At 39.9% G+C, this 15,342-nt stretch overlaps 1 protein-coding gene across 2 annotated transcripts in view; it reads right to left on the reverse strand.

Moving 5' to 3' along the window:
* tmem175 (transmembrane protein 175) overlaps window positions 1-14,239 on the reverse strand; it is a 44,103-nt gene extending 29,864 nt beyond the window's left edge. Inside the window, exons 1-6 of one of the 2 annotated variants that reach the window (XM_060832111.1) lie at window positions 14,117-14,239; window positions 11,865-11,903; window positions 10,850-10,947; window positions 10,534-10,585; window positions 6,235-6,270; window positions 2,978-3,061 (exon numbers count right to left, since the gene is read on the reverse strand). In XM_060832111.1, the coding sequence (XP_060688094.1) occupies window positions 2,978-3,061; window positions 6,235-6,270; window positions 10,534-10,585; window positions 10,850-10,947; window positions 11,865-11,903; window positions 14,117-14,146 (339 nt within the window). In that variant the 5' untranslated portion in view covers window positions 14,147-14,239. Of the gene's footprint in view, window positions 1-2,977; window positions 3,062-6,234; window positions 6,271-10,533; window positions 10,586-10,849; window positions 10,948-11,864; window positions 11,904-13,874 lie in introns of both variants that reach the window. The other variant, XM_060832103.1, reaches the window with a different exon arrangement.
* Window positions 14,240-15,342: the final 1,103 nt, after the last annotated feature.

Raw genomic sequence — 15,342 nt, forward strand, 5'->3', positions numbered from 1 at the left:
CTTGAAAGGGCAGATGGTGGATCCATGTTCATAAAACTATCCTGGGAATTGCAGATATTTTTAATCAACCTGTTCAGACATATCTTGGCAGGAGACAGAATGTAATCACCTGGACCAGATGGGCTACACCTCAGTTCTAAAAGAGATAGCTGAAGAGATAGTGGAAATTTTAGTGGTGATCTTTCAGGAATCTCTGGAGTCAGGGAGGGTCCCAGAGGACTGAAAAAAATCGCTAAAGTAACCCCTGCTGTAAGAAGGGAGTAAGGAAAAAGACAGGACATTATACGCCAATCCACCTGACCTTAGTCATTGGTAAGATTTTGGAGTCCGCTGTGAAGGATGAGATTTATGAATACTTGGAAGTGCATAGTAAAATAGGGCAACGTCAGCATGATTTCATCAAGAGGAAGCCATTCCTGACAAATTTGTTAGAGTTCTTTGCTGTGGTAACGAGCAGGTTAGGCCAAACAGCCAATGGATGTTATCTATCGGACTTTCAGAAGGTGCCGCACAAAAGGCTGCTGAGTAAGGGCCAAGATGTTGGGGCAAGGTGCTGGTATGCATAGAAGATTGACTTCTGCCAGACAGCCAGAGGGCGAGGATAAAAGGGTCCTTGTCCAGATGGAAGCCGGTGACTAGTAGAGTCACACAAGGTCTGTATTAGGACCACCACTTTTCACTTTATACATTAATGAGCTGAATGAAGGAACTGAGGGCATTTTGCCTAAGTTTGCAGATGGTACAAAAATAGCTGGACGGGCAGGTAGTACTGCAAAGGCGGGGAGGCTGTAGGAAGATTTAGACAGGTTAGGAGAGTGAACAAAGAAGTGGCAGACAAAGTAAAACATGTGAACGTTTTAAGGTCACACACTTCAGTAAGAGGAGGGGGCATGGACTACTTTCTAAATGGGGAGAAAATTTAAAAAGTCTGAATTGCAAAATGACTTGGGAGTCCCAGTCCAGGTTTCTTTTAAAGTAAACTTGCAGATTGAGTCGGTGGTTAGGTGGACAAATATAATGTTGTCAATCATCACAAGAGGACTAGAATATAAAAGGCAGGGCTGTACTTCTGAGGCTTTCTAAAGCTCTGGTCGGACCGCATTTAGAATATCGCGAACAAGTTTTGGCCCCATACCTCAGGGAGGATGTATTGGCCCTGGAGCACGTCCAGAGGTGGTTCACGACAACGATCCTAGGAATTAAAGGCTTAACATACGAGGAACATTTTGAGGACTCAGACTATATTCGAAAGAGTTTAGAAGAATGTCGGGGATCTGATTGAAACTTACTGAATACTGAAAGGCCTGAACAGAGTGGACGTAGGGAAGATGTTTCCATTGGCAGGAGAGATGAGGACCTGAGGACACAGCCTTACAGTAAAGGGAAGGCACTTTAGAACGGAGATAAGGAAAAACTTCTTTAGCCAGACAACGGTGGTTCTGTGAAATTCATTGGCACAGAAGGCTGTGGAGGCCAGGTTATTGAGTATATTTAAAACAGAGATAGAAACGTTTTTGATTGCCAAAGGGATCAAAGGTTACATGGAGAAAGCTGGAAAACGGAGGTCAAAAAACCGATCAATCATGATTAAAGGACAGAGCAGACTTAATGGGCCAAATGGCCTAATTTCTGCTCCTACGTCTTATAGATTGCTTTTTGGATTGGAGGTCTGTGACCAGCAGTGTTCTACAGGGATCGATTCTAGATCCTCTTTTGTTTTTCATTTACATAAATGATATGGATGAAAATATAGAAGGCATGGCTAGTAAGTTTGTGGACCACATCAAAATTGATGGCATTGTAGACAGTGAAGAAGGTTTGCGAAGATTATAAAGGGATCTTGATCAAATGGGTCAATGGGTTTAAAAATGGCAGATGGGGTTCAATCTGGATTAACGTGAAGTATTGCACCTTGGTACAAGAAACAAGGGTAGAGCTTACACAATTAATAGTATGGCCTTGGGTAGTGTTGTACAACAGAGGGGCCTAGGGTTGCAGGTACATAATTCTTTGAAGTTTGCATCACATATAGGACAGGGTGGTTTGGAAATGTATTTGGCACATTTGCCCTCGTTGCTCAGTCCTTTGAATACTGGAGTTGGGAAGTTATGTTGAGGTTGTACAGGACATTGATGAGGTCTCTTCTCGAATACTGTGCCCAGTTCTGGTCACCTAGTTATAGGAAGGATATTATCAAGCTGGAGAGGGTTCAGAAGAGATTTACCAGGATGTTGCCAGGTATGGAAGATTTGAGTTATAAAGAAAGGCTAAATAAGCTGGGACGTTTTTTAAACTAGACTGTAGGAGGTTGAGAGGTGGTCTGATAGAAGTTTATAAAGTAATGAGAGGTATAGATAGATTTGATGGTTGTTGTCTTTTCCCTAGGATGGGGGATTTCCCAGACTGGGGTGGGGATATTGTTAGAGAGAGATTTTAAAAAAAGACAGCACAATTATTTATACAGAGGGTGGTTTGCATGTGGAATGAGCTTCCTGAGAAAGTGATGGAATGTAGGTAAATTTACAATGTTTAAAAAATATTTGGATAGATACATGAATAGGAAAAGTTTGGAGGGATATGGGCCAAGAGCATGCAGGTAGAACTAATTTAGTTTGGGATTATGCTAGGCATGGATTGGTTGGACCGAAGGGTCTGTTTCCACGCTGTATGATTCTATGTCCGAAGCAGGTGAGATCTGAACCTGGACCTTCTCGACCAGAGGTAGGGACACTACCACCACGCAAGATGATTTAAAAAGATGGACTGGAAATAAACTCAGGTCAACTGCTTGGGAAGTAGTTATGCTCACCATCACTGTAACATTTCTGGAATTTGTAACATTAGGCAAGTACCAAATATATTTGGCCCCCAGGATATTTTATGGACATGCCATTGTATTTTGACAGAAAGGCCAAGGAACTACAGCCTCTCAATGTTTGCTGTAAGATTGGAACAAGCAAAATCACTTAATTCATACCTGAATTAATCCAATGATAATGGCACAAACACAAAATGATAGAATTCCAAGTGTGTCATCTGGAAATGAGGCCATCAAAGAAAACTAAGAAAGGAAAAAAGGTTTCAATGTTTGTAGATATATTAGACTTGACATTTTAGAATATACTTTACATTTTGAATATATTTTAGTCCAGTTATGCTAAGAAAATATTAAATTCAACACTCAATTATAGAATGATTACAACACAGGGGATCATTCAGTCTGTCGTATCTGTGCCAGCTTCCTGCCAAAGAAATTCAGTGATTTTGTCTCATCCACTTCTCGTATATAACCAGAATTTTTTTTTCCCTTTAGAAAACTACTGTTTAAAAGCCTTGATGGAATCTACCTTCGCCACTCTCTCAAGCAGTGAATTCCAGATTCCAGTCACTTGCTCTGTCAAAAAATTATTCTTCATGTCACTGATAGTTCTTTTTGTCAATCGCTTTAAACTGATATCCTGTGGACCTTGATTCTTCTACCAGGAACTGTTTCTTCCTCTCCACTGTATATAAATCCTTCTTGATTCAGAGTACAAATATCAATTCTGCTAAGTTTCTTTCCTCTAACAACAGACACAGATTTAACAATCTGTAAAACTGAAGTCTTTCTTCTCAACTACCATTCATGTAAGTCTTTACTCTAAGAAGTTCACATCCTTCTTAAAGTATGGCATCCTGAATTGAACGCAATACTTTTGTTCAGGGCAGACCATAGTTATTTACTGGGTCATCATAACTTGTTTTTTGTATTCTACTCCCCTTTTTAGAAAGCCCAAGAATCTCATATCTATTATTAACCACTTTTTGAACCTACAATCTATGATGATTTGTGCACTTATACTACCAGGTTACTTCATTCCTACATCCCTTTAGAATTGTATCCTTTATTTTATACTGTCACCTCAAATTCTTTCTAACAAAATGAATCATTTTCAATCTTCAAACAAGTTTTATCTACCACTTTAATTCCACCAGCTTATGTCCTCCTGAGGTCTATCACTGTACTTTGTAAAGCTCACAATACTTTGAAGTTCAGTGTCATTTGTAAATTTTGAAATTGTCCCCAGTCCAGGTCATTAAAATATATCACGAACAGAGATGAGGAGGAATTTCTTTAAGTGTGGTACATTTTTGGAATTCTCTGTCCCTGAAGGCCATGGAGACTCAGTCATTGAGTATGGTCAAAACCGAGAGTGATAGGATTTATACACATTAGAGATATCAAGGAATGTAGGCATAGTGTAGGAAAATTTATCCAAAGTGAATGTATATGCCAAAATAATGAACAGATTTGACAGAAAATGCACACATGGAATCAAAATACAAAACTACCACCAGGCAACAAAAACAAAATCAAAATGGGGAAACAGAGTTCATGGTTTGAAAGTGTTGAACACAGTGTAATGTTACGAAGGTTGCAAAGTGCCAAATCAGAAGATGACTTGCTATTCCCACAAGTTGCACTGAAATTACTACAACACTACGACAGGCCAAGCACAGAAACGTCAGCAATAAAAGCAAGGTAGTGAATTAAAATGGCATCATCAGAAAGTTCTGGGTCATCCTTACATTCAAAGCACAGATGTTCCACAAAGAGGTCACTCAAATTGCACTTGCTCTCCCTTTTTGCAGAAGACTGCATTGTGAGCAGAAAATTCAGTATACCAAACGGAAAAAGAACGAATATTTTTTTTTCAACAAATGAGGAGATGATTTGGGGCTTTGGACAGAGATGAGAGGGAAGATAAAAGGACAGGGGAGACAATGGCCTAGTAATATTATCACTAGCCTATTAATCCAGAGATAGAGGTAATCTTCTCGGGACCTTGGTTTGAATCCTGCCATGGCAGATGGTGAATTTGAATTCAATAAAAGTCTGGAATTAAGAGTCTTATCAAACCATTGTCAATCTTCAGGAACAATCCATCTGGTTCATTTATGTCCTGTAAGGAAACTGCAGTACTTACCTGGTCTGGCCTACATCTGACTCCAAACCCATAGCAATATGGTTGACTCTTAACAGTTCTCTGGGCAATTAAGATTTGGCAATAAATGCTGGTCAAACCAGTGATGCCTGTATCCGTGAATGAATTTAAAACAAAATGACAAGGCCCAATAGTAAGGGATGAGGTACTGAGTTTGATTAAGGAGTGAATCAAGGTTTTGCAGAGTGTTTTATCAGAATTTGATGGGAGAATTATTTTTAATTCTCCAGTGCCCTTGACACCATTCCTATGTCTGAGGAAGAATGGAATATTATTGCCAGTGTTCCTAAAGCTTCAATCCTTACTTCCCTCAATATCCTTGGATGAATCCCATCAATCCTGGTGATTTCTTCACTGTCAGCCTATGTAAACTTCCTAATGTAGGAGAAGTAAACCATTTAGTCCAGTGTTATTCAATGAATGAACTGTTGATCTGATAATCCTCACTGTTCTGCCTCTTACCCAAACCCGTTGATTCACTAACTAATTACAAATCTGTCAATCTTACTTGTAACGACCCAGTTTCTAATGCTTTCTATGGTAAATAATTTCTCAAATTTATTACTCTAACAGAAGAAATTCCTCTTCTATATTCTAAATGGTGGCTCCTTACTCTGACATTATGCTCTTTGGTCATAGACTCTCCCACAAGGAAAAAACAACTCCTCAGCATCTAACATGTTAAGTCCCCTAAAACTCGTGTATGTTTCAATAAGGTCACCTCTCAATCTTTTTAATTCCAATCAGTACAGATCCAATCTACACATCCATTCCTCATAAAAAAAATCCCTTGACGTCCAGTATCTAAAATCCTCACTCTGCTATCAGCTCTCCAGTTATACATTCATTTTCTCCTTTGTGTACTCATCTGTACGTGGTATCGGAAGTAATCCGAAAATCACTAGTTTTATATTCTAGCTTCCTAAACTTTGACTACAGAACTTCTTCTACCAACCTATATCATCAGTATTGATGTGGGCCACAACCTTAAGCTACTCTGCACTGATGTGAATTGTGTGTACAATTCTAATTACCAATATTCAACATAAATATAATGAACCTATGAAAAGCTTTACTACGCAAAATCACTTTGCTATGAAAGTTCATAGCAAAGAAATGCATATTTTGACAAAAAGAATACATTATAAAACACAATTGTTGATGCCTTCAGCATTGTGGCGTATGCTACTTAGACAACCGTGAATGCTAAAAATTCCATAAAATGTATCTACTTATAATAGTAACTTACTGTATAAGGCAGGAAGGTTATGAGCATCATACATGCCTAAAAAATAAATATATCACTTTAGATTACAATTCAGACTGATGCTGCAGTGTATGAAACCAATACTAAATAAGATTGCTATTACATATTAATTTTGCTTCATTATCAACTGGTGTAAAATTTGCATTGATGAAAAACTGGCAGGATAATTAGAGTCAGTTTAGATTCTGAATCTTGAGTAACCCAAAATATAAGCTGCCATACTCTGTATAATGGGGAGTCTTGTGCCTCTTGGGCTTCACACCAAGTACCGCTCAGTGTGAAGTCCTGGTTTAACAGTGACTTGTTCGGCACTTTTTAAACATGGTATGAAAATTTCTGCAGAGTAATGATGTTCCTGTTCAGATTCATCACACTGAAAAATAACCACAATGGAAGACTGAATTCACTTGGCACTAAACCAAAGATATATATAACTGGTAGTATTGTTCAGATCTGCTGGCTATGTAGCTTACTGTAGAAATAACCACAAAGAATAAGCTATTTTAAAATAAAAAAAATCAGGAGAACCTTTTAATTTAAAAAAATTCATGAAGATTCTTAGATTGCATGTGTTATAAAAACTTGTTCAGGGTTTATGTATTAAACATGTATGTTTCGAACTCCTGATTCATTATCTATCCTAAGACTATGAAGATGCTATTCAATGCTGTCTGTTCATATCAATTAGTGAACAGCATTAACACCGCAGGAGAGACTGGCTGTACTTTGATTTGAAAATGACATCTAAGCAAGGTCACGGTTTCTCGTATGACTGATTGGCAGAGCCCAGGTCTTTGGGTGCATGGAGCAGGATGCCCCATAGGGCATGGGATAAACTTTATTTCCTTGTTCGTTGTCAGTACATCATTGTGGTACTGGTATACAAAGCATGATGCAGCTTCATGGAACAAGTTATCGCCATTCTAAATAACTGGGAAAAAAAACTCCTCCTAGTCACAAGGGTAAGTGCAGCCATGATTCAAGAGCAGCTTTGGGACAACTTCGACACTATGGGACAGTCAAGGGAACAGGAGCTGGCAAGGAAGATAGCTTTTAGTCATGCAAACACAACACTATCTAAAGTTGATTTTGCAGGGGTTTTGCCTGAATGGCTTCAAGAATGATACTGATGCTTCCCAGAGATGTGACAGAGTGCTGATGGAATTTCTCTAGCATTCATTTAGATATCATTGATACACAAAGCAGGTCACACTGTAGGTCAGTGGTGTGGTAACAACAGCTGCACCATAGAATAGGACTTCTGTTGACTTGCAGAGGTCTCCATCATCAAATGCTCACTACTGTAGTTCATAGAAGGCTGAATTTGTGCTGCTCACCATAATTTGGTTCTCCTTCTGGATGTTGGTTGTTTGAGAATGGTGACTGCTGAGGTAGAACTGTTCAACATATTTTAAAGTCTCTCCTTTGACACATACAGAGGATAGACTATGTGATCAACCAGGTCAATGTTGATATGAGCTTTGTTTCAGCAAAAGTCAATGGCAGATCAAGTTTCTTGTTTTACAAACAAAGTGATCCAGAGTGATATCCAAATCCCATGCAGAGTGGATAACAAACACTGTAGCTATCTGCAAACTAGGTCATACATATCTATGATGGTCAGTTTAGTTTTAGCGCAAAGTTGACCAAGATTTTCTATCTATTTAAAACTGACACTGGATGACAGCTGAGTTTTGAGGAGTGAATAGCTATTGTAAAATAGTGGCAACAAGTTACGAAGGCTAAGTTTTGTCTGGATTTTCAGGATATCTATTCCAGGTCTCCCACTTAAGACAGAAGAAACTTTACCAGAGTAAAAGTTAAAAGTTATGTAGTATATTTGAAAACCTTAGGACATCCCAAAAATGTTTTAGAGCCAAATCAGTAATCTTGAAGTATAATGTATACTTACTACACTGTCAAAAATGAAGATCTCATTTTTAGCATGTCAAGGGCCCATAATATAATTATAATTGACACATAATCCGTTCATTAACCAGGGGAGGCTAGACAGGATCTCAGTTTAATGTTTCAATAAAAAGATGCCATATATGTCAAAGCATCACTTTCATAATTCTGCACTGTAGTGACAGCCTAGAAAATATGCATGTTTTTTGGAGTAGATCTTTCTGACTGAGGGACCACTATGCAACCATTGATCAATGCAAAATGGATAATAACTTACACACAATATAAAATATTTTTCATAGTCTATAATTTATGATTTTGATAAATTCCATAAGTCTTAGTGCTCCTCAATTTTGCACTTGTACTCCAACAATACTAGTGCTGCTTTCTAACTGATGTGAACAGACAGTATAAATTATTAATTTTTCAATATCAGAACAGATAATGATCCAGAAATTCTGCTTAATACGCACACCCTGAAGACAATACAAGAATGCAAATCTTCCCCCATTTTAAAACAAAGTTCAACATTTTTCTTTGTAAGTTTTTCTCAAGTTTTTTCTTCATTAAAATGCACTGAGATCTCTAGGAGAAAGTGAGGACTGCATATGCTGGAGATCAGAGTCGAAGAATGTGGCACTGGGAAAGCACAGCCGGTCACGCAGCATACGAGAAACAGGAGAGTCAACGTTTCAGGCATTAGCCCTTCATCAGACAAGAGGACTCTTCTGCACTGAAATCTCAGTGGATACTGCTTCCATTATCTGATTTAAATAACATGAAACTAAGTAGCAGCAGATAACTAATATAAGTAAGAGTGCAGTCGAGCACGATCCAATTTCTGCAGATATTGATTTTTAACTGGATAATCCGGGGACTAACTGTAGTGCTGAAGAGTGTGGGACTGAAAAAGCACAGTGGGTCAGGCAGCATCCAAAGAGAGTTGACATTTTGAGCATAAGCTCTTCATCAGGAATGACGGGGTGGCACAAGGGGGCTGAGAGATAATGGAAGGGGGGGGAAATGGGGCTGGGTGGTGGAATATAGCTGGAAATGTGATAGGTAGATGAAGCTGCGGGATGAAGGTGTTGGGTCAGAGAGGAGGGTGAAGTGGATAGGTGGGACAGTTCGAGAAGGCAGTGCCAAATTGGAAGGGTGGATCTGGGATAGGGTGGGGAGAGGAGAAATTAGGAAACGGGCGAATCCACACTGATGTTGTGTGTTGGAGGGTCCCAAGGCGGAAGATGAGGCGTTCTTCCACCAAGCGTCAGGTAGCTAGAGTTTGGCAGTGGAGGAGGCCCAGGTCTTGCATGCCCTGGGCAAAGTGGGAGGGGGAGATGAAGTGTTCAGCCACAGTGCTGTGGGGTTCCTTAGTGCGAGTGTCCCAGAGATGTTCTCTGAAATGTTCTGCAAATTGGCATCCTGTCTCTCCAATGTAGAGGAGATCTGATAGAGAGCAATGGACACAGTAGATGACACGTAGAAGTACAGGTAAATCTCTGAAATGTAGAAGGATGCTTTGGGGCCTTGGACGGACGTGAGGGGAGAGGTGTGGGCGCAGGTTTTGCACTTCTTGAGTGGCAGGGGAAGATGCCGGGAGTGGAGGGTGGCTTGGTGGAAGCGTGGATCTAACAAGGGATATATTCCCCTCTCCACCTCTATCTGCGTTCAACTCTCCTTCTCCTCAGATGCTGCCCAAACGGCTGTGCTTTTCCAGCACCACACACTTCAACTCTGATCTCCAGCATGTGAAGTCCTCACTTTCTACTAACTGTAGTGCCTCAACATTATTCTTCAATAGAAGTCAATCAACTCATTACGGATGTACCTGGAGTCACTTTTAATCATCAGAGATTGGGTAAAAACTAGTGTTAATACACAACATCTTTAATAAAGTGCAATACAAATGGTAAAAAAAAACAATAATAGCATCAGGAACAATTTCAATGTGGAATTTACAAAGATAGCATTTAACCAGCGACTTGATATTTAGATTAGATTACTTACAGTGTGGAAACAGGCCCTTCGGTCCAACAAATCCACACCGACCTGCCGAAGCGCAACCCACCCAGACCCATTCCCCTACATTTACCTCTTCACCTAACACTACGGGCAATTTAGCATGGACAATTCACCTAAACTGCACTTTTTGTTTTGGACTGCGGGAGGAAACCGGAGCACCAGGAAGAAACCCACGCAGACACGGGGAGAATGTCAGTCAGCTGAGGCGGGAATTGAACCCAGGTCTCTTGCGCTGTGAGGCAGCAGTGCTAACCACTGTGCTGCCCATATTATGGATATATTTGCCCAAGAGAGAACAACACCTGTTTCTTTTTCAGTTAGTTTTAAAATCTGAATAAATTGCATACTCACCAAGTTCAGAAGGGCAAGAACATCATCTATTCGCTCAATCACTTGGAACAATCTAAATGAAGATATTTTAAAATTTCAGTTCTGTTCAAAATTTCTGTTCAAGTAACATATTTCAAAAATGGAAACATTTCTGTTTTTTAGTTTTTAAGTGGGAATTCATGGTTCCATCATATTTATACCAACAATAACAAAACTCACAGATGAAACAAAATATTAATGCAAAGTCCCTCCACATAACTTTCAAAAATAAGATACCTCACACCCATCTGATTTGTTTGAAATGAAAGTGTACCACATTTGCAAAAATAGTATTTACCTGATATGTGAAGCCCAAGCTACAGTCACTATTAAAAATGTCATAATGTAAACAGCTATCTTGGTTGTAAGAAGCTGCTGCAGACTTTCTTCCAGCTCCTAGTTCAGAAAATATAATGATGTTATCTGGCAGTAGATATCACCAAAATGTATGTAACCACTCTATGGTGTATCTGCATGGCAGCTGCTAAATGCACTTCCACGAGTTGTTAACATTTAAATTAGGAGTATAATTACAGTGGAATCAACTTCATTTTCAGTGTAAATTGCAAGAGTTATCAACTTATTAAAAACAAATGCATTAATTGTCTTTTTTTTTTCTTATCTCTCATTTTCAAACCACTGCAGCAAGTTTTACTCTTCATTCATCATCATGTAATGGCTTTTGAACAGAAAACAAAATAGAAAAACATTTAGCAGCCAATATATTAACATTTGATCTGCTGACATCGTGGCTTTGTGGCAAATACAATAACCAATAGGTGCACAGGGAAGACCCAGAAAAAGCAATGTGAAAAGCATTTAATTGATTTTTGATGGTATTAGTTGCGCAAAGCTATGGGAAAAGTTATTTCTCTACTTTGAATAGTACAATGTAAGCTTTTATATCTATACAAGGGGGCAGAAAGTGCCTCAGTTTAAAGTCTTATCCAAAACACAGCACCTCAGATTGTGCATTGCTTGCTCAGTACCGCACAGTGGCATCAACTTGAATTATATGCTTCAATCTTGAAATGGGCCTTGAACTCATGGCCTTCTGACTCAAACGAAGGGTACTACTTATGAAACTCAGGCTGATGTTATAGTTTTCTTTCTTCCCATCCTGTCATTAGAAATGGGGAGAAACTCCAGTATTCCATTATTGGCTATTGCATGGTTTTGATTATTATGCCGACAGAAATGCAGACCTTTTACACAGAAAAATATATTTCCCCTATTCTTGCACATTTACATTAAATTACATGTACTAATAATGTTATTTAGAATATATATTTAAGCTTTCAGAGGTACAATACCTGATCAGCCCTTATTTTTGTATGAGCAACAGGCAATATCTGGAAGCAAAAACAATAGTTGATTTAGTCGTGTATTACTGCTTTTATGCAAGATTCTAAAATCTTATATTAAAAACTTCAATTTGTTGTTATTCACTGGGCAGAAAACTTACGACTACCACCACTAACAAGGAAGTTTAATTCACTAAAAATAGAGTTGCTTTACCGGTACACCACACAGCCTTTCGTTAAAATATGGATATTTACTGCAAGGTGATCCTATCTACTACTCTTGCCACAGTGAATTTACTGAGCTGAAGTGCCAAAATGGGGCATTTTGAGAGAACAGCACAAGTTAGATTTTTTACAGTACCATCGAGCTCAAAAGCCTTTTGCACCATAATTTGCTGGAAGTGCAAATGGATAATAGAAAGGAAGATCAATAGGGTATTTGAAAAAAATATGAGCCTTAAGGACTGAGAAAGAAAAAAGGAATAATGGAGAAGCAGATGACTTAGCCAGAACAGGGACTAAAATAGGTAAGAACAAAGGGAATGCTGACATTGCAGCTGAAATCTAAAACAGTGGAGACCTCCAGAGAAGGCCAAGTTAAGATCATGATCATGTTCTCAGCTTTTAGCTGATAGAACATTTCAATAGGATCCCTTAAACTTGGTGACTAACTCAGCTGTTTCCCAAAGTCTATCCAACATCTGTCTACAAGGTATAAATAATTCAGGAGTATAATGGAAATTCTCAACTGTCCTGGACCAGTGCAGCTCATTGCAAAGCTGGATACCATGCAGGTCAAAGCAGTCTGTTTGATCAAATATGTTCAATATTTACTCCCTTCAATATTGGCACAGTGGCAGTACTATGCACTACGTAGAAAGTGCCCTACAGAAACTCAACAAGACTTCTTCCAAAGTCACACTCCTGCTGGCTGGAAGGATAAGGGCAGCAGATGCAAGTTCCCTTGAAGCCATACACCATACTGATTTTGATTTTATTGCCAATCCTTCACGGTTATTGGGTGAAAATACTAGAATTTCCTTCCCAACTAGTGTTCAAAGGGATGGTAAGGACAATAAGAAATGAACAAATGTTGAGCTAGCCAGTTAGCTAACAATGAAAGCTTTAAAACAAAATCAGCATTTTCTATGATTTTACTGTCATTTAGTAATTTAATGATGTAATCCCAAATTTATAAGATTTGTATGATTTTCCTTTGTAAATCCATTGTTTATGCCTCAGCTATGTATCCACATCACTACCTGTTAATAAAGCATCTCACATTAACATTTCTAAAATCTCTGTATCCAGTCAAGTAGTTTAAAAAAATGCTGACTTTAAATGCACCACTATCTCACACTACTTGAAAGAATAAGGTAAAAAAAAATCACACAACACCAGGTTAATAGTCCAACAGGTTTATTTGGAAGAACTAGCTTTCAGAGCACTGCTCCTTTGTCAGGTAGCACTGGAGCTGGATCATTAGACAAAAGTTATAATAAAAGAAACAACATGTTGAACAAACCTAGACTGCTGTTCAATATATCATCTCAGTTGCATGACACTGTGATCCTTTACTACAAATTCTGTGTCTTATGATCCTGCTCCATGGAGCAGCACTACAAAAGCTAGTACCTGTGATTCCGAATATAACCTGGTATTGTGATTTTTAACTTCGTCCACCACAGGCACCTCCACATCATGAAAGAATAAGGTTATACCAAGGGTCGGTTGTGGCAGCATAGCTACTGTTTATGAACTGCAACAAAATATGTTCGTCATGTTTTATTGCTGAGGCTGTAAAAGAGAAATGCAGCGGCCTCTGTTCCGCATTTTTGTTGCTCACGTCGCTCCGAAAGCTTGTGATTTCAAATGAAACCCATTGGACTATCACCTGCTGTCGGGCGATGCTGCCAAGTGATTGCGGATTATCCGGAAGTTTGGCTGTGAAAGTAATGTCTGCGACAGAAACGTATTTTAAACAACGCGCCCCAGCCGCTCCCTCGCTGCCCTTCTTACCATGACTGTGGCGACGATGGAGATGACGGCATCGCTGTAAGCCAGCAGCCGGTGTGATGACTGCTCAGTGCCCCGGCGGCTGAAGCACAGGGACTCGGCCTGAAGGGGCTCACTCGCCTCTTCCTCGATCACCTCTCCGCGTTCCGCCATCTTGCCAGTACCAACGGCCCAAACCGTCAGCTCGCGCACTCCCCCCTCCCACCGCGAGCACAAACGGCTTTCAGCGCCGCGCGTTCCCTCACCCCTCCCTTTCTCTCCTCCGTCGCGGGCATGAACGCCGGTGGGATCTGCGCGCTCCCCTGCCTTCTCAGTCGCGGGCACAGAGCGGCTGTTGGATTCGGGAACGCGGCAGTTGGCCCTGCGCGCTCTCGCCGCCGGTGGGTTATATGCTTGTTGGGTTCAGGTCAGTTCAATTTAGGACGGTAGTTGTGGGGAGCAGCTAAACAGCAATTGGGTCATGTCGACAGAACTATTTTAATCATGATTTGGAGATGCCAGTGTTGGACTGGGGTGGACAAAGTTAAAAATCACACAACACCAGCAGGTTTAATTGCAAGCACACTAGCTTTCGGAGCGTCGATCCTTCATCAGGTGGTTGTGCAGGACACAATTGTAAGGCACAGAATTTATAGCAAAAATTTACAGTGTGATGTAACTGAAATTATACATCGAAAAATACATTGTCATAGAGATGGAAACAGACCCTTCGGTCCAACCCGTCCATGCCGACCAGATATCCCAACCTTGTTTGAATACAATGATAGTTTCACTTTTATGTGTAAATCACAAAACCTTTTTTTAAAAAGTTGAACTCTCAGGTTAGCTGTAACAATTGGTGTTAGCTAGACAACATGTTGAAGGTGTTAGCCCCCTGTATTCTCATGTAGTTTTTGAGCAAAGTATGATGTAACTCTGCAAGTACAAATCACCCCACAAAATAGGTGTCTGCATGTGGGTCTTCGTGACTGTCCGGGTTGGGGGTTGTGAGTGTGAGGAAGAGTGTGTATGTGTGTGTAGTGAGTGTAGAGTGTCTTAAACCTGCGAGGGGATGCACGTATAAGTGTGTGTCTGGGCTGGGGGGTTGTGAGTGTCTGTGTGAGAGTGAATGTGTGTGCATGAGTGTAGAGTGGTCGAAGTCTCTGAGAGGATGTGTGTGGGAGTGTGTGTCTGTAACACACACACGCACATGCATCCTCTCAGAGACTTAAACCATTCTACACTCATGCACACATATGTACCCCCTCACAGACTTAAGACACTCTACACTCACTACGCATACATACACACATCTCTCACACTCGCAACCTCAACCCAGACAGACACAAAGACCCACATGCATACATATGTTTTGTGGGGTGAATTTGTACTTGGAGTTACAGTGTACTTTGCTCAAAAACTGCATGAATTCATGTAAAACTGATTTTAATCTAAAAAGTGAGATAACAATCTAAACATCGTGGGATAAACA

This window comes from Hemiscyllium ocellatum, chromosome 1 (assembly GCF_020745735.1).
Source record: "Hemiscyllium ocellatum isolate sHemOce1 chromosome 1, sHemOce1.pat.X.cur, whole genome shotgun sequence".
Classification (NCBI taxonomy): Eukaryota; Metazoa; Chordata; class Chondrichthyes; order Orectolobiformes; family Hemiscylliidae; genus Hemiscyllium; species Hemiscyllium ocellatum.